Here is a 26,124-nt window from a genome sequence, read left to right as displayed (position 1 = left end):
GTCCTAATTTTAAAAATAAATGATCTATGAAAGAGGCATTGCAGATGGCTAATAGACATGTAAAATATCTATGCCTTCACTGAGCACCAGAGGAATGCAATTTAAGATGTGCTGACTTAGTATGAATACTAAAAGTCGGCTTAGTGTTTTCTTAGGCTTTACTTTCACCAAAAGTTGGAAATTCTACAAAAAAACTTACTTGAAAGTGCAATTGCCCAGTAAGCTTAATGATCCCGAGGAACCAGTCCTGTGCCTGGTCAGAGATGTGAAAGGTAGTAACAATGTAACAAAATTGTGTGGCTTTGGCTCTGATACCTGCTTCCCCGCTGTGATAGGATAGACCCAAGCATGCCGGGCACGTGCTTTAGCGTGGAGCTGCACACCCGGCCTCCTTTCTCGTTATCCCGTAGAGATGGGCAGGGCAAGAGAAGTGGGGCTTGTCAAGGCCACAGCTGTGCAGGGCTGGAGTCGCATTAGAAAACTATGATGCTCTGCCACTTAAGCCTGGGTGGGCAATAGCTTCATGCCAGCAGCTGGTCAGGAGGCTAGCTGGGTAAAGTCACTTGCTACTAAGCCTCAGGGCCTGAGCTCAATCCCCGGCACCCACAAGGTAGAAGGAGAGAACTAACTACCACAAGTTGTTCTCTGACCTCTACATGTGTTATGGCATGTGTATGTGTAAACACACACACACACACACAAACACACACACACACACACACACACACACACACACACACACACACACATACACACACACACACAATGGGATAAAAACGCATGGAAGATTCAGCTTTTTAAAAATACCTCAACAGTGTGTGTTTTCCTGTCTTTTCAGGTAGGTAAGATGCCGTATGCCTTCAGGAATAGGGATTGGAATATCGTTTGTTCCCTCATTCACTGTCTGCCCTTAGAGAAGCAGGAAGCTGGACGTCTCTGTCTTTTTCATGGGGACAGTAACTGCATTAGTTGCAGTGACCCTGATAACCCTAGAACCACCCCAAAAATAACAACAAAACCTGTAAACCTCTAAATTCTAAAAGAGGCAATTTTTTTATGTAAATGGTCAGCTGTTAACAAATTAATCTTGACTTTTTAGATTTTAGATATTGCATGAGTAACATTTACTGAGATTTAATTATAGGGTCATTTTCTGCTGAAAGTATTTTTTTAATAGTCTTTGTAGTCCCTTTCTAGTGTTCTAACATCTGTCTGCTCTCTCACTCCCAGGAGGATGCACGTATATAAAAATTAGGGGGGTGGAGAGGGAGCTGCTGAGTTAAGAGCAGGCTGCTGAATCATGAGGGCCAGAGTTTGGCTCTCAGCATGGAGGTAGCAAGCAGGTGTCTGGCATATGCCTGTTGTCCCAGCTGCAGGGAGAGTAGAGAGGAGCGCTCCTGGGGCTTGCTGGCTTGCTGGCTAGTGGGAAAGACATGAGCCCCATGTTCAGGGGAAACCCTGCCTCAAAGGAATAGATGGAGAAAGAAGATGCCTGAACCCTGGCTTCCCTGTATGTACATGCACATGCGTATATGCTCACACAATACATACATACATACATACATACATACAGAAAGGAAGGAAGGAAGGAAGGAAGGAAGGAAGGAAGGAAGGAAGGAAGGAAGAATGAATGAATCTATAAAAAAAATTAGAAGCAGAGCCGGTCATAATGGCTCATGCTTTTAATCCTGGCACTCAGGAGGCAGAGGTAGGCAGGTCTTTGTGAGTGAGGCCAGCCTGATCTACGTGGAGAGTTCCAGGCTAGCCAGGCTATGTCTCAAAAACAAACAAGCAAACAAAAAGAAATGATCCACATATGAGCGTAAGCATGAGAAGTTTGTCTTTCTGAGTCTGGGTTACCTCACTTAATAAATTACTTCCCAGTTCCAGTTCCATCCATTTTCCTGCAAACTGCATGATTTTTCTTTTAAATTTCATTGCGTTCATGTACCATGTTTTCATTATCCATTCATCTATTGATGAATATCTTCACTGATTCCATTTCCTGCCTATTGTGAGGAAAGCAGCCATAATAATGAATGAATAAGTATCTCTGTAGTAAGATGTAGATTCCTTTGGGAATATGTTCAGGAATGATACAACTAAATCGTATGGAAGTTCTATTTTTTGCTTTTTGAGAACTCTCCACACTGATTCCCATAATGTGGACAAGTTTATACTCTAAGAGGGTCCGTTTTCTAATACAGCTAGCCAAATGCACCCACAGACACTTGCAGTCCTCAACACTTGGAAGGCTGATACAAAGGCATCACAAGTTCCAAGCCCTTGGCTTGGGGAACTTAGAGGATCCTGTCATAAAACAGGGCAGGGGTATGACTTTGTGGTAGTGCGCTTGCCTGGCATGCCCAACCTGGGTCCAATCCATGGCAGCAACAATAACAGAAAACTGCGGTTGAATGTAATACAAAGCAGACTAAGGTAAGTCTTTGCGCTGGTTGTGGTTATGTTGGGGTTATGTTACCACTGGAACAACCCCCTACCACCAAGATATACATTGGCTCTAAAAAGCTGTAGTTTATTTATTTATTTATTTATTTATTTATTTGGTTTTTCAAGACAGGGTTTCTCTGTGTAGTTTATTTTTATCCTTCGTGAAAACCCAGGTAGTGGTAGTGCATGCCTTTAATCCCAGCACTTGGAAGGCAGAGGCAGGCAGATCTCTGTGAGTTCAAGGCCAGCCTGGTCTATGGAGCAAGTTCCAGGACAGCCAAGACTACACAGAGAAACCCTGTTTTGAAAAACAAAACAAGCAAACAAAAAGCCCCAAGTGGATGTTCCACTGTTGGGACATTCTCCCCTGGTCATTTGAGGACCTGAACTGCTTTCTGACTTGGAACTCTGTCTTTGGCCCTGGCTTTGAAGGCTGCTGTTTTAGTCGGTTAGTTAGATAAACAACTTCTAAAGCGGAAACTCACAGTTCAGGTCATTGTTGACCATGTTACTTTTGGGCCTATGGTGAGAGGGAACTTCATGGTGGGAGCCTGAGATGGAGGGAACTGTTCGTTCACTCCATGGCTAACATGTTAAAGAGACAGCCGGGGAGGACCTCAGGTCTCCATGTCCCCTTCAAGGGTACAACTGGTGACCCAGTTTCCTTCTCCTAGACTGCACCTGGGAAAGGTTGCATCACCTCCCAATAGTGTCACAGGCTAGAGACGAAGCCTTTCACGCCGGGGCCGTGTTCTAAATACAGCAGCTACTCTGCTCACCTTCATCAAAGCTTAGGGGACTGCTGTGGGAACGTTTTGTTTTTGTAGGCCAGTCCCAGAAGCTACAGAATGATTTCTTCTGTCATCTCACTAGATCTCAGTAATCCAGGGACATCTTAGCAATAAAAGCCAGGGAATACAGTCACCCTGTGTGCAAGTACCAGAGGATCTGAGTAGGGAGAGACATCATAAGTGAATGAAGTGACTTCTTGGATAAATATGTACAAATCTAGGATGCAGAGGTTGCCCTTTCTTAGATTAACTGTAAATTGTTTTCTTTTTAATTTTTAAGGATTATATCATCATTTGTATGTGGGAAAGTGGAGAAAGCCCTTAGTGAATGAGGTCCTGAGTAAATGTGGGTTGTTGGCATGGACACAGCCATGTCGAGGACCAATGCTGAGCTCAGCCCCATGTGAGTGGCAAAGTCTTCCATGGGTGAAATGTGAGGGGCGGCAAAACCTGCCTCTGGTCCAAGTGCGAATGATTGATAGTGTGTGCCGAAAATGTCCACGGTAGATTTCTGCCCCCAGATATTTCCTGAAGACTGCTCCCCGACGGAGACTGTTCGAATCATACCATAAACACTGCCTCCCTGTTTAACTGTATATAATAAACATACTGTGTCGCTGAGGGGCTGTGGCTTCTCCATCAGAGAGCCCAGTCCACCTGATCCCAGCTTTTTTGTGTGTTCATGTGTCCTTTTTATCTTCATTCCTAATGCTGTGAGGAGACTCCATGACCACGGCAACTCTCATAAAGGAAAACATTTAATTGGGGCTGGCTTACAGTGTCAGTGGTTTAGTCCATTATCATCATGGTGGGACATAGTGGCATGCAGGCAGACATGGTGCTGGAGAAGGAGCTGAGACTTCTACATCTTGATCCACAGGCAGCAGAAGACTGTGTCCCACACTGGGTGTAGCTTGAGCACATATGAGACCTCAAAGCCCGCCCCCACAGTGACACACTTCCTCCAACAAGTCCACCCCTCCTAATAGTGCCACTCCCAGTAGGCCAAGCATTCAAACACATGAGTCTGGGGGGGCCATTCCTGTTCAGACCACCACAGGTCCCTTGCGCTCCAGTCATGTCAGTCCCGGGAGCTGTACTGGATGTGACATTTGTGTGTGTGCGGTGTGTGCACATGAGTGCATATGACACTGGGTGGTATGTAGGCCAGAAGACAAGTCTGTAGAGTTGGGTCTCTCCTTCCGTCTTCACATGACTTTCAGGATGGAACTCAAGTTGCCAGATTTGTGTGGCAAGTACCTTTACCCACTCAGCCATCTCATTGGTCCTATTTTTGTTCATTTTAATGAAGAACTTTGGATGACTCATTGTAAATGATACATTATACTTTAAGCTGTGTGGGGTTTTTTTTTTGCTGTTGCTGTTATTTTGGAATGGTGACCCCTTCTGATCAGTGGTGTGGGTTTGTAAAGTAGCTAGATCCCCAGGATCCCCTCCTAAGGTGACCTTTGGTATGGTGGGCTCTCCCCAAGCCCCTTTCTCCTCCCTTTTAAGCGGTCATCTAGGCAGATAAGAAGCGCCGCCTCTATCAATCAGGCCAGCTAGCCCAAGGTCACGGTGGAGCGAATACCCTCTACAGACAGAGACAATTGGTTTTCTTCCCTGTCCTGCTTTCTCTCTCCGCAGTGCTGGGGTAAAACCCGGCTCCTTACAAACGCTTGGCAAGAGCTGTCCCACTGAGTCACTACCAGACTCGTGGCCTATTTCTCTTCAGTGGTGAGGGGTAAGCAGTCTGAGATCTGAGGGCCTGCACCAGAGGGTAGTACAATCCTGTCCTGTTGGTTCTCTGTGCCAACTTGTCATTCTGCACCTACTTTCCTCTCACGTGACCCTGTGCTCTCCTTCTGCCCTTCCCAGGTTTCCACAGTTTCTGACCCTCTGCTGGGAGCCCAACCTTAGCATTTCACTCTCTATTCTCCACCCCCCATTATCACCACTAGTCACCATGTTTTCTAAATACACATCTGATGGTGCTTTCACCTACGTGGTGCCTGAAACAGCTCCTGTAAGCCTCAGAACAAAGCCCGCATTCCTTGTCGGGTCCCCAGGGACTCCAAGAAGTGTCCCCAGTATGGGGGTTCTGTTGCACCAAGAACACGTAAGTTCTATTTGCCTCTGGATTTTGACGGCGTACCCTGTTCTAGTTTGTTAGCTGTTATTGTGACGAACACTAACCAAGGGATTGGAGAAGTGATTCAGTGATTAGGAGCTTTTGCTGCTCTAGCGGAGGACCTGAGTTTGATTCCCAGCACGAAAATGGTGGCTTACAACCATCTGTAACTCACACAGACACACAAGCACATAGACACACAAATACATAGATACACAGAGACACACATAGATAGAGACACACACAAGCATGCACAGCGACACATACACAGACATACAGACACACACACACACACTGACACACAGACAGACACACACAGGTACAAACACAGACACACACACAGACATATACAGTATAGAGTTGTTTAGGAAAAAAGAGCACCTGCTTTCAGAAAACTGCATATGTGCAAACCAGCCTTACATATAGTCAGGAGTGAGAATTTAGTGACATGATCACTAGAGCTGTAATACATATAATAATACACAGTACATATACTGACGCTCCGTTAGCGAGCAGAGTGGCAAACTCAGAAGCCTTGGGAACCTGTATTCAAGGGGCTGTGTGAGCAGCTGCATGAACTATGGCCGAAACAGTAGATGGGGAGATGAGTCTGTGCCCTCCTGCCCGCTAGGTTATTCATGTTCCAAAAGATTTAAATCATTGGTAAGCAAAGAGATTTGGCCACCTGTCAATTAGTGGGTCTGTCTGTCTGTCTGTCTTTTTGTTTTTGAGACAGGGTCTCAAGTAGTCCAAGTTGACCCCAAACTCATAATGTAGCTGAGGCTGGCATTGAACCCCTGATTCTTTTATGCCTCCACCTCCCAAGTGATGGGATTATAGGTGTGTGCTATTGTATAGACCTGTCTCCCCTATTTTTGGTTTTCAGAGACAGCTTTCTCTAATAACAGTTCTGGTCTGTCCTGGAAATGACTTTGTAGACCAAGCTGGCCTCAGACTCACAGAGATCCACCTGCCTCTACCTCCTGAGTGCTGGGATTAAAGGTGTGCACCAGTGTCCAGCCTGTCTCCTCTTTTTTAAATAGCATGGTTTCTTAAGGTCTTAAGGAAATTTTTTACATTTTAATTGTGTGTGTGTGTGTGTACATGTCGTACCACAGTATGAGCATGGGGGTCAGAGCACAACTTGTGAGAGTCTGTTCTCTCCAAAATGTGGGTCCTGAGGATCAAGCCATCAGGCTGCGTACCAGACACCTTTACCTGCCGAGCCGTGTGGCTAGTCCTTCTCCCAGTCCTTTTAAACTATGCTCCAGTTTGCAAAGTCAGAAGTACGTGGAGTTGGTAGCACAAGACGCGCTTGTTCCAGTGAGCCAATACAGACAGGCTGTCAGTTGCCCTCCATGGGGCTCAAGAGCTGCACTGCATACCCCTTCCCTCCCTGTGAACTCCCGAATTCCCAGGGTATGGCAGCAGCCCATACCCCAGAACTCCACAGCAGATCAAAATAGGTTACTTTGCAAGATGAGAGCATCTTAACACCTTTTCCACAATCCTCCAATTCCTTGAAAACAAGCCTAAAGCTTTGGCTCTCAGAATTTGTTCCTCAGAATAATTTCCTAAGCCACAGTGACTTCGGGGCCACCCATTTCTGCCTTCCTCAGAAGAGGCATCTTTTAAGATGATTGTAATTCATCAAGATGCCAGAGAATGAAAATTCTATTTTCTGCACAGAATGAAAGTTGCATAGACTTTTGCTTCGCAATTGAGGGAAAAATAGTGCTTTTTCCAAGTAAAAGGATTCAGCTGGGACCTGCCACTTCCGGGAACCATGCACTCAGGGTTGGGAAGGGGGACGACCTGGAGTCTGGGGGCTCTGTTGGCTTTGTGGCATTTATTCTCATATTGTCAGTTGATTTGAGAGTAGGTCACTTATTTTTCAGGGCTCTGGAAGCTGACTGTCAGTCTGGGAGTATACACACACACACACACACACACACATACACACACACACACACACACACACCCGCCCGCCTCCTCACAGGGAATGCCAAATGCATTCTAGGTTAACTTCTCCCCGGAGTGCCAGAATTTCAATCTCCTCACTTCTGCCCACCCTCTCTCCTTCCCCTAAGGCACCCCTCGAGACACATGAGTTCTCCAGGGGCTGCTGCCAAAGGTGGTAGAGCGGGTAAACCTTCCTCCCACCCCACCACAGATTTTTTAATTTTCATCTCCGCCAACTGTCGAGGAAGTAGATCACACAAAGGAATGCCGTGCCTTAGGGCTAAGGGGATTCTCTGAGCAAATCGGGAAGAAGAATGGGGGGCAGGGTAGAGGCAGAGACCCTTGGGAGAAATAATTAAGGCTGGCAGGGAAAGGCTGTGTTAATTGAGCTGAGCCGAAGATGAGCATCTGGGGATTCCTTCAAGAGACTGGGATTTCCTGATAAAGTCTTCCTTACATGGTTGCATTAATCTTTGGTCACTATAAGAAAAATGCTTTTTAGAGAAGAAAGGTATCTATGAAAACAGTTACGGCAGACATAGAGCTGGCTGGTGAACTAAATAGTGACCACAGAGCATAAATAATTAATTAATTAATTAATTAATTAATGATAGATAGATAGATAGATAGATAGATAGATAGATAGATAGATAGATGTGGAACAGAAAGCAGCTTGGCCAAAGCCTGGTTTCCTCATGGTGAAAGGAAACCGGAATGCATTGACTCCTGGTAGGAAGACTGCTGGCTTATGGACAGGATGCCCGAGGTTGTGTGCTGATGTGCTCCATATCTGCCCTGCCCTCCAATATTTATGTCACAGGGTCACAGGGCTGTCTCTAAATTAAATAGACATTTGTTTAATATTTCCTTTTGAGTGTGATTATTCTTTTTGTAAGAAGGAAAGGGGGCAGGAAAGGGTCTTAGTGTGCCCTATGTGACTGAGAATGCACAGAGATCCTCCATCCATGCTAATGGGATCTTTTCTCAGTTTTGAAGATTTCTGTTGTGTAATGTACAGTACAGGAACACAGCCATGATGTGCACGTAGTGTGTGCATGGCCAAATAAATGGCACCAGTGAACTGGCATTATCCATCACCCAGGTTGAGCCATAGAATTGTGCTGGCACCCAGAAACTCCAAGTCTCTTCCTCATCATGGTCCGTTCCCTCTGCCATCCTAGAGGGAACCCTCACCTGGTATTGATGATAATCAGCTTCTTGCTCTCCTGTATGGCTTACACCTATATTCTCTGACTCATTTTTCTATGTCATGTTGGTAAGATTTGAGTATGTGGTTGCATGTGGCTGTAGCTTGTTCATTTTTATTCCTGCAAAATATTTCATTGCAACCACAGATCACAGCTGGCCCATCATCTCACTGTTGATGGACACTGTTGGTGGCATGAGGCTGATGCAGGGCTGCGATCTTGTTACTTTTTATTTTTATTTGGCTGAGGGTAGAACTCGTGGACTGGGGCATCCGAAGTCTGGAGATCAAACTCAGGCTTGGTGGCAGGCAGTGTCCTAGAACTGCTGTTGACGTACTTCCTGGTGCATAAATGTCTTCAGGAGGGGAGCAGCGTCATGATCGCGAACACATTTTTAAGTGGTAACCGCTTCATTTAGATGTAAAGCATGTCTTGTGTAGTCCTTTCATCTAAAGGGTACAGTCAAGTGGTACTTGATGTAATCGCAGACTTGTGAAGCCACATCATCCGACAGTGGGAACAGCACACATACTAGAGGCTTTTTCGTTTGGGTTTTGGTTTGATTGGTTGGTTGGGTTTGGGGTCATTTTTTAAATTTCACTTGTAACGGGCTGAGAACTCAGTGGTGCACAGGGTGGCCAGAGCTGCTGGGGGCCATTGTAGTTTCCCTTTGTTTCTGAGGCAGGAAGGTGTGGAATTTGTAACCTCTATGAATCTGGCCCTAGATGGCCTATGGGTCTCTGACCTGGGCAGTCAAACACAGTGATTTTAGCAGGCACCGGCTGTCTGTCTCTGAAGTGATGCCTTCCCCGACTCCCAATTTGACTTTGGTTAGACTTAGGACTTCAGAAGGATTTTCTAGAAGCCTGTTAGGGGGTGTGAGATGGGAAACCTGGGGTGAGGAGGCTCAGGGACATTGGCACCATCCATTGGGAGAAACCTGTGCTACTTGGTAGTGTGGCTGTGTGATGACCCATGGGGTGGGTGCTGGTAGGGAGTAGGGAGTTTTCCAGCCTGCAGTGGTTTGGCCAGGGCAACCAGAAAAGAAGGCTGAATGGTCCCCAAGAAGGACTGGGAGGAGAAGCTGGGGATGTTTGGACAAGGAGGCCCTTTGAAGTGTTTCTCTTGTGTATCGTCCCTAGCCCAGGCCTGGACCCTCCCCTCCATAAAGCCATCAGCTTCTGGAGCCAGCCTTATCACTGTCCCATCTCTCTAAGTTCTAAGTTCACAGACCTCCTATCTTGAGGTGGAGGAGGATTTATGGGGGGTCTGGGAGGGGGAGGGACATCCCTTAGAGGAGGCCGTGAAGTCGGTTAGAAAAGTCGGAGTTGTTAGTGGCCCCGCTAAAGGCCGGATCATTTCCGAGCTGGTTCTACATGACAAAGGCTAAGGAGCAAATCTCTCTTTGATCTGCTCTGCCCCTTGCCGGCCCCACACACCTGCCTGTTGGTGCCCAGCCCCAGCTGAGACCTCAAGCAGGAAAACCAGAAGGGGTGGGGAACAGGCACGTCCCAACTCTGAATCCTGCTCCGGCCATCCTCCTCCCTTCGTGGCCCCAGATCAAACATATTTCCCAGACCGATGGTCTAAAAAGCATCTGCTGCTGCCCCCTCCCGGAGAGTCTAGAGATCCAGAAGCTCAGCATCGGCATGGTGAGCTGGGACTGCCCGGAGGTGTGTTGTGCCTGCCTGTGCACTCGTGTGGGGTGCGGGGTGTGCGTGTGCGTGTGCGTGTGTGTGCGTGTGCACGCGCATGTACTGGAAATGAGGAGAACCTAGATGTAGGTGGCATTTGGTCAATTGCTCTAGGATGCCAAAGTTGTATATTCCAAATGTCCAAGCTTTTCCCGGACTGGCGTGTTTCACCCACGGCAAAGGTGGCAGCATCAGTTCAGCAAGGGAGGGGCAGGACCTCCCGGAAGGTTTGAGAGAAGTGGCCCAGAGCTGGTGGTGTTCAAATGCTACTGGACTCACATTCCATGTGGCCCTTCAAAGGCCAAAGTGTTGGGGGAGGAGACTGCTCGCCAAAGCGTGCTCCCGTGAGTCTCCTGCACGGCCTCGGAGTAAAAGGGCATTGATGTTCTCCCGCTATTACTCCTGAAGCTTAAACAAGGATTTGCATTCAGAAAACTTCCAAGCAGGAAGGGCACAGCCTGTTTGGGTGTAGTCATATCCAATTCTGTAGGTGTTTAACCCTTAACCCCTGCACAGAAGGGCCTGATAGAGAGTTACATCTCGGGACAGGAGTGGGTGGTTTTTTTGTTTGTTTTTTAAGTGGGAGGATGCCCTTGTCTCTGTCCTCTTGTCCTGGGCTCTAGAAGGGCAGGTGTGCGTCTTAATTGCTGCACGAGGCACACTTTTCTTGAAATGTCTGTTTTCATTTGCTTCACAGCTTGTTACAGGAACTGGGTCCTGAGTAGTAGTCCCACAGTGTAATGTAAGGGACTCAAAGGCCCTGTGGTGAGCAGTTACCCAGTGAGAGGAGGCTGGAAAGGACTGAATTTCTCGAGGGATGGGTGGGGGTGGGTGGGCAGAATTTGCCATCAGGTCCCTCCCACAGCTCATCCTTTGAGCTTTTCTGCACTCTATTCATCTCTCCTGGGCTCCTCATGTCTGTGGTATTTGCATGCTGACTACTCCCCTTTCCTTCTCTCTCTCCAGGGAGCTCTGCTTTGGAAGATGTTGGTCCCAGGGCACTGGGATGGGCTGAGGTTGACCATGCCCAGCCTGATGGTGATGTTTACAGCAGCTCTGCTCTCCAGCTGGGCCCAGCTACTGACTGACGCCAGCTCCTGGTGGTGAGTGAGAGGGCTAACCTGGACTGATACCAGCTCATGGTGGTGAGTGAGAGGACTGAGGGCTAGCCTGGACTGATGCCAGCTCCTGGTGGTGAGTGAGAGGACTGAGGGCTAGCCTGGACTGATGCCAGCTCCTGGTGGTGAATGAGAGGACTGAGAGCTAACCTGGACTGATACCAGCTCCTGGTGGTGAGTGAGAGGACTGAGGGCTAGCCTGGACTGATATCAGCTCCTGGTGGTGAGTGAGAGGACTGAGGGCTAACCTGGACTGATACCAGCTCCTGGTGGTGAGTGAGAGGACTGAGGGCTAGCCTGGACTGATGCCAGCTCCTGGTGGTGAGTGAGAGGACTGAGGGCTAGCTTGGACAGACCTTGAGCTTCTTGAATAATCAAGATGTGAAGCAGGGCCCCAAGGGAGTGATCACACCATTATCTGAGAAATACCAGGTCCCTCTTCCATCCCAGGAAGGCTGGGAGAGCTCATTTTCTCCCTTAGGCTCCCAGAGGTGAGGTTTTCCTGAGAAGAATATAAGCTTTGTTCGTGTGATTTTTTTTCCCCCTTAGATCTTGTCTAAAACCTTTTCTGGAGGCCTCCCACCCTGTGAATTGTTACAAAGAGTTTTTATTGTTATTTATCCAACAAAAAGAATATTAGTAGCATGAATGAGACCCTGAAATCCGTTCTTAGAAACACACACACACACACACACACACACACACACACACACACACACACATCATTAAGGCTGAGGCAGGCAGACCAGTTGAGCCCAGTAGTTGAAGGTCATCCTGTAGAGCACAGTGAGACCCCCCCATCACAAAATAGGTGTGTAAATATTTGTGTGTGTATGCATGTGTGTGTATACTCTTGTATATTATGGTGTTGTTATCTCTCTGTGTGTTTGTTTTTGTTTTGTTTTGCTGGTAGAAGCAGATGTAGTAAAATTCCTACTAGATCAGTCTGAAGGCCAGAAGAGGGCTTTGTAGAAAGAACCAAGTAGGCTCTTCTGTGTTTTTGAGGCCACTGCGTTTGCCAAGTAGACATGGAAATGGCACAGCCTGTGCCCGACTCATGCCTTTATTCAGCTGGCAAATCCATAAGTCCCTCATCTAATGTAATACTACATTTGTGACATGTGCCAGATGATGAGCGAAAGTCGCCCCCAAGCTGATCAGCAGAGGGCTGGGATACACAGAGAGTGGGGAAAGAGAACGGTTAGGGTACAGGGTCACCTGTGGGACGTGGATTCTGTCTTAAAGGCCTGAGGAGATTTGCATTAAGGGAATAGGTCACCTTCTGGCATGCGCCCCGCACTTGGCTAACCCCCTTGTTCTTCCCCGTTCAGTCCGCCAGGTCTGCGCTCTCCTTCTGATGCTCACCTTTTCTCTCCCTCGCCGGTTCTGCCTACCCTCATCCTTTAAGACAGTTCACATTTTTGTTGTGTTTTTTGAGACAGGGTCTCACTATGTAGCCGTGGCTGTCCTGGATCTCACTCTGTAAACCAGGCTGGCCTCAGACTCACAGAGATCCACCTGCCTCTTGCTGGGATTAAAGGTGTGCACCGCCACACACTACCATCTCTTTATAAAGGCCTCAGCAGCCAACTGTCTGAGGCATACAGTATCTCATATAGCAATTGTGCTTGTGCCTCAGTTTCCCTCATGTGTTTTTTGAAGGCATGTGCTCTGTGCTCAAGTTCCCTTCCAAATCCTTAGTCCAGAGCCTTGTATGTTGAGAGCATTGCAGAGGGGATTTTGTGAACGGTGTCGAGCTGCACACAGGTGCATTCACTGCGGGCCTCCCCCCTTTCTGGATTGCTGTTGTAGGTCGCTAGCTCTGAACCCGGTGCAGAGACCTGAGATGTTCATCATTGGTGCTCAGCCTGTGTGCAGCCAGCTTCCGGGGCTTTCCCCGGGCCAGAGGAAGCTGTGTCAGTTGTATCAGGAGCACATGTCCTACATCGGGGAGGGAGCCAAGACGGGCATCCGGGAGTGCCAGCACCAGTTCAGACAGAGGCGATGGAACTGCAGCACTGTGGACGACACTTCTGTCTTCGGCAGAGTCATGCAGATAGGTAAGAGGCCACTTGAGCTCGGTGGTCACAGGCTGTGTGTCTTCATGCCTGGGGGCATGCCTCCTCCCCAACGATTGGTGCATTGATAGCATGAATGCAGGCCCTGCTGCATTCTTTCTGGGCTTGGAAGCGTGTTAGAAGGAAGAGGAAAGCCCCAGAGTTATTATAACAATAACTGCATCACCCTGGGTTCCTCTGTGACAGGCTCACCCCGGGGCTGTCTGTGACTCACTCTGGGAGGGAACAGAACATCTGAGTAAGGAGGGAGTAGGTTAGAGACCTGCCTGCCATGGCTGCCTTTGTCTCAGTGCTGGAAGGGTCTGTTAAGAAGTCTACAGAGTCTCAGGGTCGAAAAATCCCAAAACATCTGAGATTTTTCACTTCTTCCACTCGAGCTCTTGAGCAGGAGGTGAAAACTTGGTGCCAGATTGGTAACACCTGTCATTAACCAGGCCCAGGTCCCTCCTGGCTTTCTCCTTTGAGACAAGCTGTATGTGAAAGTGCTCAGCATCCCCCTCCCCCTATTGCCCAAATGGAGGTGTGATTTGAGTCTAATTGTCTTAGGTCCTTTTGAAATGCAATCCTCCCCTCCCTGGCAAGAAATTGAGAAACCAGGCCCTATTCTGCGGGGTCTTATCTCCAGGACCATAAAAGGAAGGTGTTGGTAGTCTTGTCTCTGCATTCTCCTTGGACAGCTCCCTATCCCTCTACGCATTCTGGAGTTAGCTGGTGCTGGGGCTTTCCCAAAGTAGGGTTCCAGCAGGATGCTTGGGGGCGCAGGTAGAGCTTTTAAAGTATTCTGTCTGGGAGAACCCACTCCCACTCCCACCCCCTCCCCCCACCCCCCCACACTCACTCCAGACATCTTCCCAAGCCTCAAATTGAAAAGTGAAAATAGAGAAATCTCCTTTGAACTCTGCCTTTGCCTTTGGGATTAGCTCTGTCTACATAGAAGGAATGTGCCTGTGTTCTGGGATGACCTCAGGGGCAGTTTTCCCAGAAAACTGACTCGGCTTTTAGAGGGATTTACTTACTGATTCTTGAGGAGTCCTCTTGGCACTCAAATCCCTCCCCTTGGCATAGTACCTGACCTGCCTACGCAGCTTTGGGTGAGACTATGAGACAAGGAGTGGCATCCTTGTCCTGCAAACACGAGGACCTGATTTGATCTCCAGCACCCACATACACGGCATGAGGACCCAATTCAATCTGCAGTGCTCACATAGAAACATGGGTGCAGCGAGGCATGCTTGTAATCCCAGTGCTGGAGAGGCAGAGATGGGCAGATCCCCCGCCTTGCTGGCAGGCAGCCTAGCCACATCTGTGAGCCCCAGGTCCTCGTGAGAGATCCTGTCTCCGAACACAACATGGGTGGCTCCTGAGAACAACAAAGGTTGTGAGGCAATGTGAAGGAGAGCTGCCTGGGAGAATTCAGAGACAGGACTAACACCTTTTTATTGTCCTGGGAATAAGAGCCAGTAGAATAGGGTCGGATTGGAATGCACTTGCACCCACACCCATTGCGCACACCTGCACATGCACATGGGGTGGGGTGTCGGGAGTAGACACTGTGAGTCTGATTGCATAGTAGGGGCCGTGTGCAGGGCAGGCAGACCTTACAAAGGAGCACATCTTGCTTTATCTACTTCAGTTACCAGCAGGAGCACTTTGGTCTGTCTGATTTTCCCTACTCTTCGGTTTTGTTTTGTTTTGTTTTTCTTTTCTTTTCTTTTCTTTTTTTTTTCATTGTTGTTGTTTGTTTGAGACCGGAGCTCTCTATATGGCCCTGGATGTCCTGGAACTCTCTATGTAGACCAGGCTGGGCTTGAACTCCCTAGAGATCAGCCCACCTCAGCCTCCCTAGTGCTGGGATTAAAGGCTTGTGCCACCACACCTCGGCTCTCCCTCTCCTTTTTGTAGCCTCCCTGAAGGCTCTCCTTGCCTGAGAAGATGTCCTTCCTCCTATGCCCCTGGGTAGCTCCTTCTAGAATCCTGGGTGGTGTCCCTAGGCTCCCTTCTTCTTGAAGCTACAGCAAGAGTCATCACCAGAGGGCAGCAGAGCAGCTCAGAAGAGCAGCCTTGCCTCGGGAGCCTCTGCCCTCTGAGCAGTGGGACAGATGAGGGTAAGACATTCTGTTTCCCTGGAGCTGGGAGATGTGAGGTCTCTCCAGTCGCTCTGTGGCCATGGCTTGTTAGCCTTGTATCTTTGGGATGGTTTGGCTTTACTTTTATCTGTGACTGTTTCATATTCTAGATACCTGCCCCCCTCCTCTCAATACACACACACACACACACACACACACACACACACACACACACACACACACACACACACACACACCTTATCTTACCTGCAGTGGGAAGCTCTCTTGCAGCAGATTTCTATGCAATACTCTCCTACCCACGACCCAAGTGCTGCCCCACGCAGTGAACACTGCATGCTCTCAGAATCTGGTTATGCCCCTCCAGCAGAGGCAGAATGAGTTCGGTGTGCTGGAGGATACTTTCAGATCCCAAGTCACCAGAACTCAGTTTGTGGCATCTGGTGTATTACATTCAGAGATGGGTCCATGACTTCAAAAGCCATTTGGAGAGGGCTGATTGGACTCTGGGAAGCATATTTGCTAAAGGAGGGTAAAAGAAATCAGACATCTGTAGCTTGGGAAAGGAACACATAAAAGGCATGTTTCTTGTTTTCAAACACTGGAGAGCTGTCAAATGGATGGGGGATTAGACAGTGCCGCTCCAGCAGGCAGAAATTACAAGGAGGCGTATTTTGGTTTCATATGAGAAGGAACTTTCTAGTGATAGAATCATTTTTAAAGGGAAAGGAAAAAAGATGAATAAGCTGCTTGGAAAGGCCAGCTATTCTTCTGAGGCATGCCGGAAGCTAATGCTTGTGGAGAATGGAAAGGGACCCTGTACTGGGGTGCCTAAGGCTCTCTCCTGCTCCAGGTGGTATGTCAGGGGTTGAGAGCATTTCTGGAAGACTTCTCAGGCATGGCTCATTCAAAACAGGGCCCAGTCTGCTTCGTTAAGCACCATAATGCTCTTCCAGAGGACCCAAGTTCAGTTCCCAGCACCTACATTAGACTGCTCATAACTGCCTATGACTCCAGCCCCAGGGGATCCAGTACCCTCTTATGGCCTCCACAGGTACTGCACTCATGTGCACATTTCCTTACGAAGACAAACACACATATACAATGTAAAATGAAACAGTTTTGTTTTTAAAGAACTTCTTGGACTATCTCAGCATTCACTGCCACAGTCAGCACTGGGGCAAGTGTCAGTCACAATGGAGCCTTCTACCATTAGGTGGAGGTTGCAGGGGGTGTTTACAAAGGACCAGAGCTGATCATGGTTAATTGTGAAAAACTAATTCACTCAGTGTGATCTGATTCCTGACATCACTGTGTAGTGCCAAGGTAATTGAAAAGTAGGGATCACTCCAGACCTTTCCTCTAAGATTCATTTTATTGTTTATTTATACGTACATATGTGTGCCTAAGTATGTGTATGAAGAAGCCAGAGGAGGGCATTGGATCCTCTGGAGCTGGGGTTACAGGGGCCCATGAGCCACCTGACATGGGTGCTGGGAACTAAACTCCAACCTTCTGCAAGAACAGCAAATATTCTTAGCCATGGAGCCATCTCCCTAGCCTTCATACCTTTTTTAAAATACTTTCTTTTTTTAACTATTTACTTATTTTCATTTTGTGTGCATTGCTGTTTTGCCCATGTGTATGTCTGTGTGATGGTGTCTTCTGAGCTGCCATGTGGGTGCTGGGATTTGAACCCGGGTCCTCCGGAAGAGCAGCCAGTGCACTTAACCGCTGAGCCATCTCACCAGCCAGCCTTCAGACCTTTTAATTGATTACAGGCTTCTGCCTCTTCACTCTCCAGGACAGGACTGTGGTGTCTGTCTCCTTCCCATTGTGGAGGCTTGGGGGAGTCACAGAGGGAGAACATTCTACCTGGTACAATATCAAGTCCAGGAGGAGTCTGTGACCTGCCAAGAAGCACCTCTCTCACTACCCCACACAAGTGTCCTTTGTTATTTGTTAAAACAGTTTTAAGGGGATGTCATTCGTGTCATATACAGTTCACCACTTAAAGGTGTACCGTTTAGTGGTCTTCAGTGTATTACTGGATGTGCGACTGTAACCACCAATTCCAGAGCATTTGTATCGCCCCTTAACTGTCGCTGTCTAACCCCCACCCCCAGCCCTAGGCTACAGCTAATCTCTGTGGATTTTTCCCATTCTGGACATCCCTATAAATAGTTTCAAACAATACATGATGACCTCTTCACTTGATGCAATTATTTAAAGGTTTATCCATGTCGTGGCATATGTTGGTTTTTCATTCCCATTAATATTTCACTGTATGGTTAATGGCACATTGTCCTTATCCGTCCATTGATGATAATTATTCTTTTTGTTCTTTTGTTCTTTTTTTTTTTTTTTTGGTGTGATCATTATGAATCATGCTGCAATGAGGATCCATGGGGAAACATTTGGACACATATCTTTGTTTCCGTTGGGCATATTTTTAGGAATGAAATTGCGGGGTCATCTGGGAACTCGGCTAACCCTTTCAGTTGCTGCTAGGCTGATTTCCAAAGCATCTGCACCCAATAACATTCTAATCCACAGTGCAACAGAGCACGTACCGTGGGAGGTTGTTTGTTTGTTTGTTTGTTTGTTGTTTTGTTGTTTTTCCAGACAGGTTCTCACTATGTAGCTCTGGCTGTCCTGGAACTCACTGTGTAGACCTGAAACTCACAGAGATCCACCTGCCTTTGCTTCTTCCCAAGTGTTGGGATCAAAAGCATGCACCACCGCCACCTGGCCCTGATGCTCTTGAATTGAGAGACATCGTGAGGCCCAGGGAAAAGAGAGGGAAAATGTAGGACTGTTGTCTAGTTCACTTTCTGTGCCTGGCCTCTGCCAGGGTCCCACTAGACAGGGACAGCCATGAAGAGGACAGACACACAGATGTGTAGCTTGTGGGTGGAAGAGAAATGGTGTCTGAAGGAGAAGCCATTCTTACTTGGGTGCGGGCTTGTTCTGTTAATCTCATAATTTCTTCTTCACTCTCATCCTGATAGCCCCAAATGGTCCATATGTTGCAGGAAGCCCACCCTCCCTCTCCTTACAGCTCCCCCAAGGAGTGGCTGAAGGGCCCTAGAAAGTACGATGGATTGAGTGTTGACCAGGCCTGGGGGGTGTCTGAGTAGAGCTGGGGCCAAGAGGCAGAAGTCAAAATGGGCCAAGGTCAGCCCGTTGCAAAGAGTGTCTAACCCTCCGTGCTGTGGAAAGGGCAGGCATTCATTCCCCTGGGACACTGGTTCCCACAGGGCAAGCCTCAGCCAAGCAGAGGGAAGGAGAGGCCATCAGCAGAGGAGAGTGGCCTGCTGACCTTCTCTTGTCCCTTGCTGCAGGTAGCCGGGAGACTGCCTTCACCTATGCAGTGAGTGCTGCTGGTGTGGTGAATGCCATCAGCCGTGCTTGCCGAGAGGGTGAGCTGTCTACCTGTGGCTGCAGCCGGACCGCCAGGCCCAAGGACCTGCCACGAGACTGGCTGTGGGGTGGTTGTGGGGACAATGTGGAGTACGGCTACCGCTTTGCCAAAGAGTTTGTGGATGCCCGAGAGCGTGAGAAGAACTTCGCCAAGGGATCAGAGGAGCAAGGCCGAGCCCTCATGAACCTGCAGAACAACGAGGCTGGCCGCCGGGTAAGCCATGTCGTCCTCACTGCCGAAGAGCTAAGGGTGTAGACCTGCACCCTTGTCCCTGAGCTGGCCCCACTTCTAGTGTAGTTGTCTGTCTGTCTTTCTTTTTTTTGATTTTTCAAGACAGGGTTTCTCTGTGTAACAGCCCTGCTGACCTGGAACTCACTCTGTAGACCATGTTGGCCTCGAACTCACTTATATCTGCCTGCCTCTTCGAGTGTTGGGATTAAAGGCATGCGTCACCACCGCCCAGCTATTGTCTTTCTTTTTAGGGATGTGGAGTAGTTTTTTGTTTGTTGGTTGGTGGTTGTTTGTTTTGGGATAGGATCTCACTCTGTAGCTCTGGCTGGAATGCACATTGTAGACCAGGCTGGCCTGAAACTCAAGAGATCCACCTGCCTCTGGCTCCTGAGTACTGGCCTTTTGTTTTGTTTTTGTTTGTTTGTTTGTTTGGTTGGTTGGTTGGTTGAGTTTTTGAGACAGGGTTTCTCTGTATAGCTCTGGCTGTCTTGGAACTCACTCTGTAGACCAGGCTGGCCTTGAACTTGGAGATCCACTTGTCTTTGCCCTTCAAGTACTCAGATTAAAGGCATAGGCCACCTCCAACTAGCTTATATTTGTTTTTAAGACAAGGTCTTACTTGTTGCCCAGGCTGATTTCAAACTCCTGGCCTCACGACATCCTCCTGCCTCAGCCTCCCACGAGCTGGGACTACAGGTGTCCGTCATACTCCTGGCCCCTGGCTGTCATTTTTCTGACTTTGTCACTTCAGAGGGACATCGGTCCCTCCAGGACTGAGGTGCAATGCTTGCTCTTGGCCAGCCCTCCTCATGATGATGGGATGTTTAGGCCATTAACCCTAGCCCGGGAGAACGGTCCGTTACAGCATCAGGTGAGCCTGGGCCTGACTCTGAAGAGCTGCTGGGAGCAGATACAGAGCCTCGGCCCAGACACACGTGGGTAATGGCGGATGCACTCTGTATGGGCGGTTTTAGGCTGGAGTGGGGGTGAGGAAACACAACTGTCTTCTAAGCTTCGGGTTTAGTAGGAGATAAACCACGGGTGACTTGTCACAGCAGCACATGCCTGGTTGTCATCATTCCCTGTCCTCTCCCATTGTCCCCATGACCTCTGGGGACAGCACGATGGCAGGTCTACCCTTTATTCCTTACAGCTTCCTCAGATGGCGTCTCTGAGCACGGCTGCCCCACTGAGGCCCATCATCCGTCTCTTCAGCTCTTGAATGCCCACTTTCTTATCCTCTTTCAAGGTCGGACATCTATAATCCCATGTACAAAGAAGGCTGAGGCAGGAGGATCCCTTGAGCCTAGTTCAGGGCCAGGCTGAGTGTGACCCTACCTCAAAAACAAAACAAAATAGGTCTGAACTCAAAGGCCACCCAGACCTTAAAGTCTTTCCCACTCCCTACAGGCCTCTTGCGCCTGAACCTGAGTGGAGCATGCTACGCTTTTCTTGAGGTATTTCTCGACCTCCTTTTCTCTGGTGAAGGTCGGTTACGCTGGCTGTGGTTCTTTGTAACACCCTTTACCTGGCTTTGCACGGTCGGGCACATGAGTACGAGAGCAGTTTCTGTGTTGTCTCCTAATGGGTCAGGAAGAGGTCTGCTTCACAGAACGAGGGAGGGGCTGTGTGACAGCCCTGCTTTGAGCTCCTATCTGGCACTGTGGCAACGTCAGGAGGCAGGAAGCATTCTGACTGGACTGAAGGTGGAGGGGAGACATGGTCTCCCTCCCTTCGCTTCCCAGTTTGACCCTACTTTGGCTGGCCCCTCGTTTTATTGCCCTTAATCATTTGTTTGCCCTGGCCCCTTCTCTGCGGCCTTCCTCTGTCTGTCCGGCCCTTTGATGACCTCTTTTCCTGCCTTGCTGTGTCTGGCTCCCAGGCCTTAGCTCCTTCCCCAGAACTGCACACCTCTTCCTCAGCCCTTTGTCTCTCCCTCTGCCACAGACCGCTCCAGGGTGGGAATACTTGTCCCTCTGTTTTTTTTTTAATCACTGTCCAAGGAACTCCAACTGTCAATCACCACCTGGGACAGCGGTATCATGTTTAGCTCCCACCTCCTCATACGCACAGGAAGTTCTCCAGGGAGCATTGCACAGTGGCAGGGTTGAAAAGAGCCCAGACTAGTACTTTAAGACCAAAAGAAGCAAGAACAGCAACAGACTATCTGCCATCTGCCATCTTGCCCACCAGCAGAAGTCCCATGTGCTTTGGCAGAAGCCTCTCTGGGCCCATAAGCAACTCTGGCAGCTTCCTCTGGACAGAGGGGCAAGACCAGCAAGCTGGTACTGCTCAACCACACAAGGATATCTATGCAGATAAAAAGGCCTGCCAGGAGGTGGTGGCGCAGGCCTTTAATCCCAGCACTCAAAATGGAGAGGCAGATGGATCTCTGAGTTCGAGGCCAGCCTGGTGTACAGAGCGAGTTCCAGGACAGCCAGGGCTACACAGAGAAACTCTATCTCAAAACAAAAAGCACTCAGGGAGGGTGGCAGCCTGGGTCTGACACTGGTGACATACTCGTCGTACCAAGTATGGTACTATATGAGATAAATGTGGCCTGGGACTTTAATATTTGGGGGAGTAGGGGGCAAAAAAAAAAAAAAACCCAAAAGCAAAAACAAAAACAACACTTACCTGAGACAGGGTTTCACTGTGTAGCCCTAGCTACACAGCAAGTCTGGAACTGGTTATGTTCCAGGCTGGCCTTGAACCCACAGTAGTCATCCTGCCTCTGTTTTTCCAGTACTAGGATAATAGGCATTAGCCACCAAGCTCAGATCTTTAAAAAAAAAAAAATTGGGAAGGGGTATTAAGAATGACACAGGTCTCTTTATGTAGCCCAGGCTAGCCACAAACTCGTGGCAATCCTCCTTTAGCCTCCTAGAGTGCTGGGATTACAGGTGTGACTACCACACTACTAACTGGGACTGAAACTTTTTTTTAAATAGCATTTTGTCACCTTTTGTGGCTCTGGGGATCAAACTGAGGGTCTTACACATGCTAGGCAAATGTTCTAGCCTGAACTACAGCCCCAGCCCCATACTGTATTAGTGTTTTTAGTAAGCAGGAAGGGCCTCACATTAGCATTCCGTTCTCCTTCTTCACAGAAATATCAGTAATAAAACACAAAAAAAGGAACAAATGCTACAATTTCTGCAGTGTCTTCAACTAGGGCAAGGACAGGGTGGATTTCTAAATAGTGAAGGGAAACAGCATTTTTCCTTAGACTTGTGTGAGGATCCCGTCCGGATCTGTGAGCTGGTTCCTCCCTCCCCTGTCCCCCAGTGTTTATTCCCGTTACAGACATTTATCCTGTCCCCTGGTGGCTCAGCCGCCACTATGTGCACAGCCACAGACCCTTAACACTTCCCTTTCCACATCACCAGATGCTGCTGCTTCCGTAAGCCAAGGGCCATTTCTAGAGAGAGGCAGGCTAGAACCCAGGCCTGTGACTTAGGCCAGAAGCTGACTGCAGAGACTCTCTGTGAAGTTCCTGGTGACAATGGAGAGGGGAGCTGGGGGCGGGTTGTCCTTGGTAGTTGTCAGGCTAAGTGTTGGTGCCTTTCACCTTGGGGGAAGGCCTCCCTCCCTTTCCTGTGCTAAGCTAACGTAGGCTACCAGGTTGGAATTCAGAAGTGATTGTGCTAGCTCCCTTCTGCATGGGCCCGATGGGTTCCCATGACTCTCTAGAGATTGTTTCTCCACTGAAAAGTCCAGGGAATAATTCCCCATTAAGAAAACAACCTTTTAAACAGTCCAAGAGCTGCTGGTGGCTGCTGTTTCTGGCACCTGTGGCGGTCTCTGCTCAGCGTTGAATAAAGACACGATCTGGGAACTCTTGAAAAGAAATCTAAGGGAAACCCTGGAGAAATGAGCCCCGACTCTGTTGGGGACAACAGCTGTGGCCAGGAAAATGTTCTGAGGCAGAGATGCATTTTTATCCTGCCTTCTGTACCGTGGGACAGCTGCCAAGGCTGATGCATCAGTGTTCTTTTGTTGAAAAGTACTTAGTGACCAGCTCTGTGCTCTACTCTGCTTTATAAATTTGATTTTGAAACAGCCCAAGTTCAAGTCCACTCCACAATGTTAAGATTCAGTGACTTCCAAAGTCAGTTTGTTCTGGAACAAATGCTCCTATGGGTGGACTCACCACCCTGCTCACTGGCATAGGCTTTACCTTACCCCGTACTCCCAGCCTCCCCTAGCCGAGTGTGAGGGGTGGGGTGGGTGGTCCCGTTGACAGATGTGGTGGCTCCTAGGAAGTTCCTGCTAACCAAATGTCAACCCTAGGACGGAAACCATTCAGTCTGGGAGGACTTTGGTAGGGTCTGGGAGGACTTTGGGCTAACCCAGGCCATGCCAGCATGTGCAAAAAAAACGAATCCTTTCTCTTCTGACGCGTGCTCCATATTGTGCAAAAGCTAGACATGTTTTGTTGGGTTTTATCTGTTTGAAAATTGGATCAACAGAGAAAAATTTGAGCCAGGAGCAACAGCTCACATCTGTAGTTCCAGCTGCTCGGGAGACTGTGGCAAGATCACTTGAGCCCCAAAGTTTGAGAACAGCCTGCACAACATAAGAGGATTTCGTTTAAAGAAAATGGAGGATGGGGAGGGGAGAGGTGGGGAGGTGGGAGAGATGTAACTCAGTGGGTGGAGCGATTGCCTACCGAGCATAAGGACCTGGGGTTGATCCCCAGCACTATATCAACTGGTGAGGGTGACACCTGCCTACAGTCTCAACACTGAGGAGCTAGAAGTGCAAGGATCAGACGTTCAAGGATCAGGGAGATGGTTCAGTGGGTAGAACCAATTGCTACCCAAGTCCAGTAAACCCACTGGGGTCTCCAGAACCTATAAAAGCTCCATGCAGTAATGCACATCTGTAACCCCAGCACTTCTGCAGCAAGGTGGGAAACAGAGCCTGGAATCACCTGGCAGTGTGTGGGCCAGCTAGCCTGGAGCACGTGGTGAAGCAGCAGAGATCAGAGGGGCCAGCAAGGTGGCTCAGTAGGCACAGCACCCGAGTGTGAGCCTTGGAACCCACGGAAAGGTGGAAGGAGAGAACCAAGTCTTCAGAGCTGTCCTCTGACCTTTGCGTGCACAGGAATAATATCATGAGAGAATGAGACAAGAGAGATCCTGCCTCAAAACAAGGTGGAAGTCAAGAACTGACTACCCAAAAGTCCTCTGGTGTCTATGGGAGCACCATGGCACGTGTTCACCCACTGTCTCTGTCTCTCTGTCTCTGTCTCTGTCTCTCTCTCTCACACACACACACACATTTTAAAAAAGAGTTTTTTTGAAGATGGATATTTGGGAGTACTGTAGGAGTTGGTTGTCTCCTTCTACCTTGTAAGCTCCAGGGATCAAACTCAGGTCGTCAGACTTGGCAGCAAGGCCCTTCTCCTGCTGAGTCCGCTGGCCCACCTCTCCACCTACTTAACCTTGTCTGTGAAGGAAGGCTTCTCCCTCTTACTCCTCTTTCTCCTCCCCCAGGCTGTGTATAAGATGGCTGATGTCGCCTGCAAGTGTCATGGAGTCTCCGGGTCCTGCAGCCTCAAGACCTGCTGGCTTCAGCTGGCTGAGTTCCGCAAGGTGGGGGACCGGCTGAAGGAGAAGTACGACAGCGCCGCGGCCATGCGCATCACCCGCCAGGGCAAGCTGGAGCTGGCAAACAGCCGCTTCAACCAGCCCACGCCGGAGGACCTGGTCTACGTGGACCCCAGCCCTGACTACTGCCTGCGCAACGAGACCACGGGCTCGCTGGGCACCCAGGGCCGCCTCTGCAACAAGACCTCAGAGGGCATGGACGGCTGCGAGCTCATGTGCTGCGGCCGCGGCTATGACCGCTTCAAGAGCGTCCAGGTGGAGCGCTGCCACTGCAGGTTCCACTGGTGCTGCTTCGTCAGGTGCAAAAAATGCACGGAGATTGTGGACCAGTATGTCTGTAAGTGACGGCGCCCATGCCTCCCGCCCACTCCTCTCTGCCTCACAGAAGTCTATATTATATAAATCTATCTAAATATATTTTATATTTGTACAAATGACTGGATGGGTGATACATACCCTAGAGAGGAAAATGGAGAGGAAGAACTGAAGAGACGCTGGCCCTCTGTGAGGACTGGGCTTTGCTGGTCATCTCTAGCTGGTGGGAGCGAAATGGGCTTTTCCCTGCTTTCTGGCCGGAACTCTCAGGACGCAGGGGCTTGAGGGTGTCTATGCGCCATAGCCTCTAGGGAAGAGGCGGTGATTGGATGAAGGAGATGGGCTTGTTTCAAATCTGCAGTCCTTTGGGGAAGATGAGTATGACCCTGGCCAGGAGACCCAGGGGCCCTGTGGAAGGTGGAGGCCTGACAACCCCGATGGTGGCCCAGGTCTTCCCCAGCATGGAGACAGCCTTAGCAAGGGTCCCAGTCCTTGCTACTTTTCTCCTCCGAGTACACACAGTTGCAGGAAAGGAAGGCTCCTCCTCCCCCCCCCCCCCCCCCCCCCCCCCCCCCCGTACTGGGGAGAGGTCTCAAGTCACTCTGGCTGGTGACTTTAAGGGACCTGTGCCTCCCTGGACTCTGGATCTGTGTTCTGATGAGAATGTCACCAGCTCCGGCCACAAGCTCCTAGGCCAAGAGAAAGATGGTCACTTAGCCGGCCACACCAGGGAAGACGTGAAGCAAACCTGGGTTTTGACTGGGGATGAAGCGCTTGTTGTACTGCCTGCTTGCACGGGGCAGGAAGCTGTTGTTGCTGCTGCTGTAGCTTCCTCTGTCAGGGAGGCCTCACGAACAACAGGGCGTGCTGGCAGGTCAGCTCTGCTGCTTTGTGTGTTCCTCATCTCTGCCCAGATGTACAGTGTTCCTCTGACATTAAATATCCTTTACTGAGGTTTCTCTCCCTCCCCTTATTCGGGCCCACAATTATCTCTCATGATTCTCATTTGATATTTTACTTAT

At 49.1% G+C, this 26,124-nt stretch overlaps 1 protein-coding gene across 4 annotated transcripts in view; it reads left to right on the top strand.

Annotated features, from left to right (window-relative positions):
- The window catches only part of Wnt5b (Wnt family member 5B), a 109,161-nt gene extending 83,494 nt beyond the window's left edge, over positions 1 to 25,667 (top strand). For 3 of the 4 annotated variants that reach the window (XM_052719397.1, XM_052719396.1, XM_052719398.1), the window contains exons 2-5: positions 11,204 to 11,340; positions 13,168 to 13,415; positions 18,862 to 19,154; positions 24,674 to 25,667. In XM_052719397.1, coding sequence (XP_052575357.1) covers positions 11,222 to 11,340; positions 13,168 to 13,415; positions 18,862 to 19,154; positions 24,674 to 25,132 — 1,119 coding nt within the window. In that variant the 5' untranslated portion in view covers positions 11,204 to 11,221 and the 3' untranslated portion in view covers positions 25,133 to 25,667. Of the gene's footprint in view, positions 1 to 11,203; positions 11,341 to 11,668; positions 11,677 to 13,167; positions 13,416 to 18,861; positions 19,155 to 24,673 lie in introns of those variants that run through there. The other variant, XM_052719399.1, reaches the window with a different exon arrangement.
- Positions 25,668 to 26,124: the final 457 nt, after the last annotated feature.

The sequence above is a fragment of the Peromyscus californicus genome, unplaced genomic scaffold (assembly GCF_007827085.1).
Source record: "Peromyscus californicus insignis strain IS unplaced genomic scaffold, ASM782708v3 Scaffold_6__1_contigs__length_162567912, whole genome shotgun sequence".
NCBI lineage: Eukaryota > Metazoa > Chordata > Mammalia > Rodentia > Cricetidae > Peromyscus > Peromyscus californicus.
This window is presented reverse-complemented; position numbering and strand designations above follow the sequence as displayed.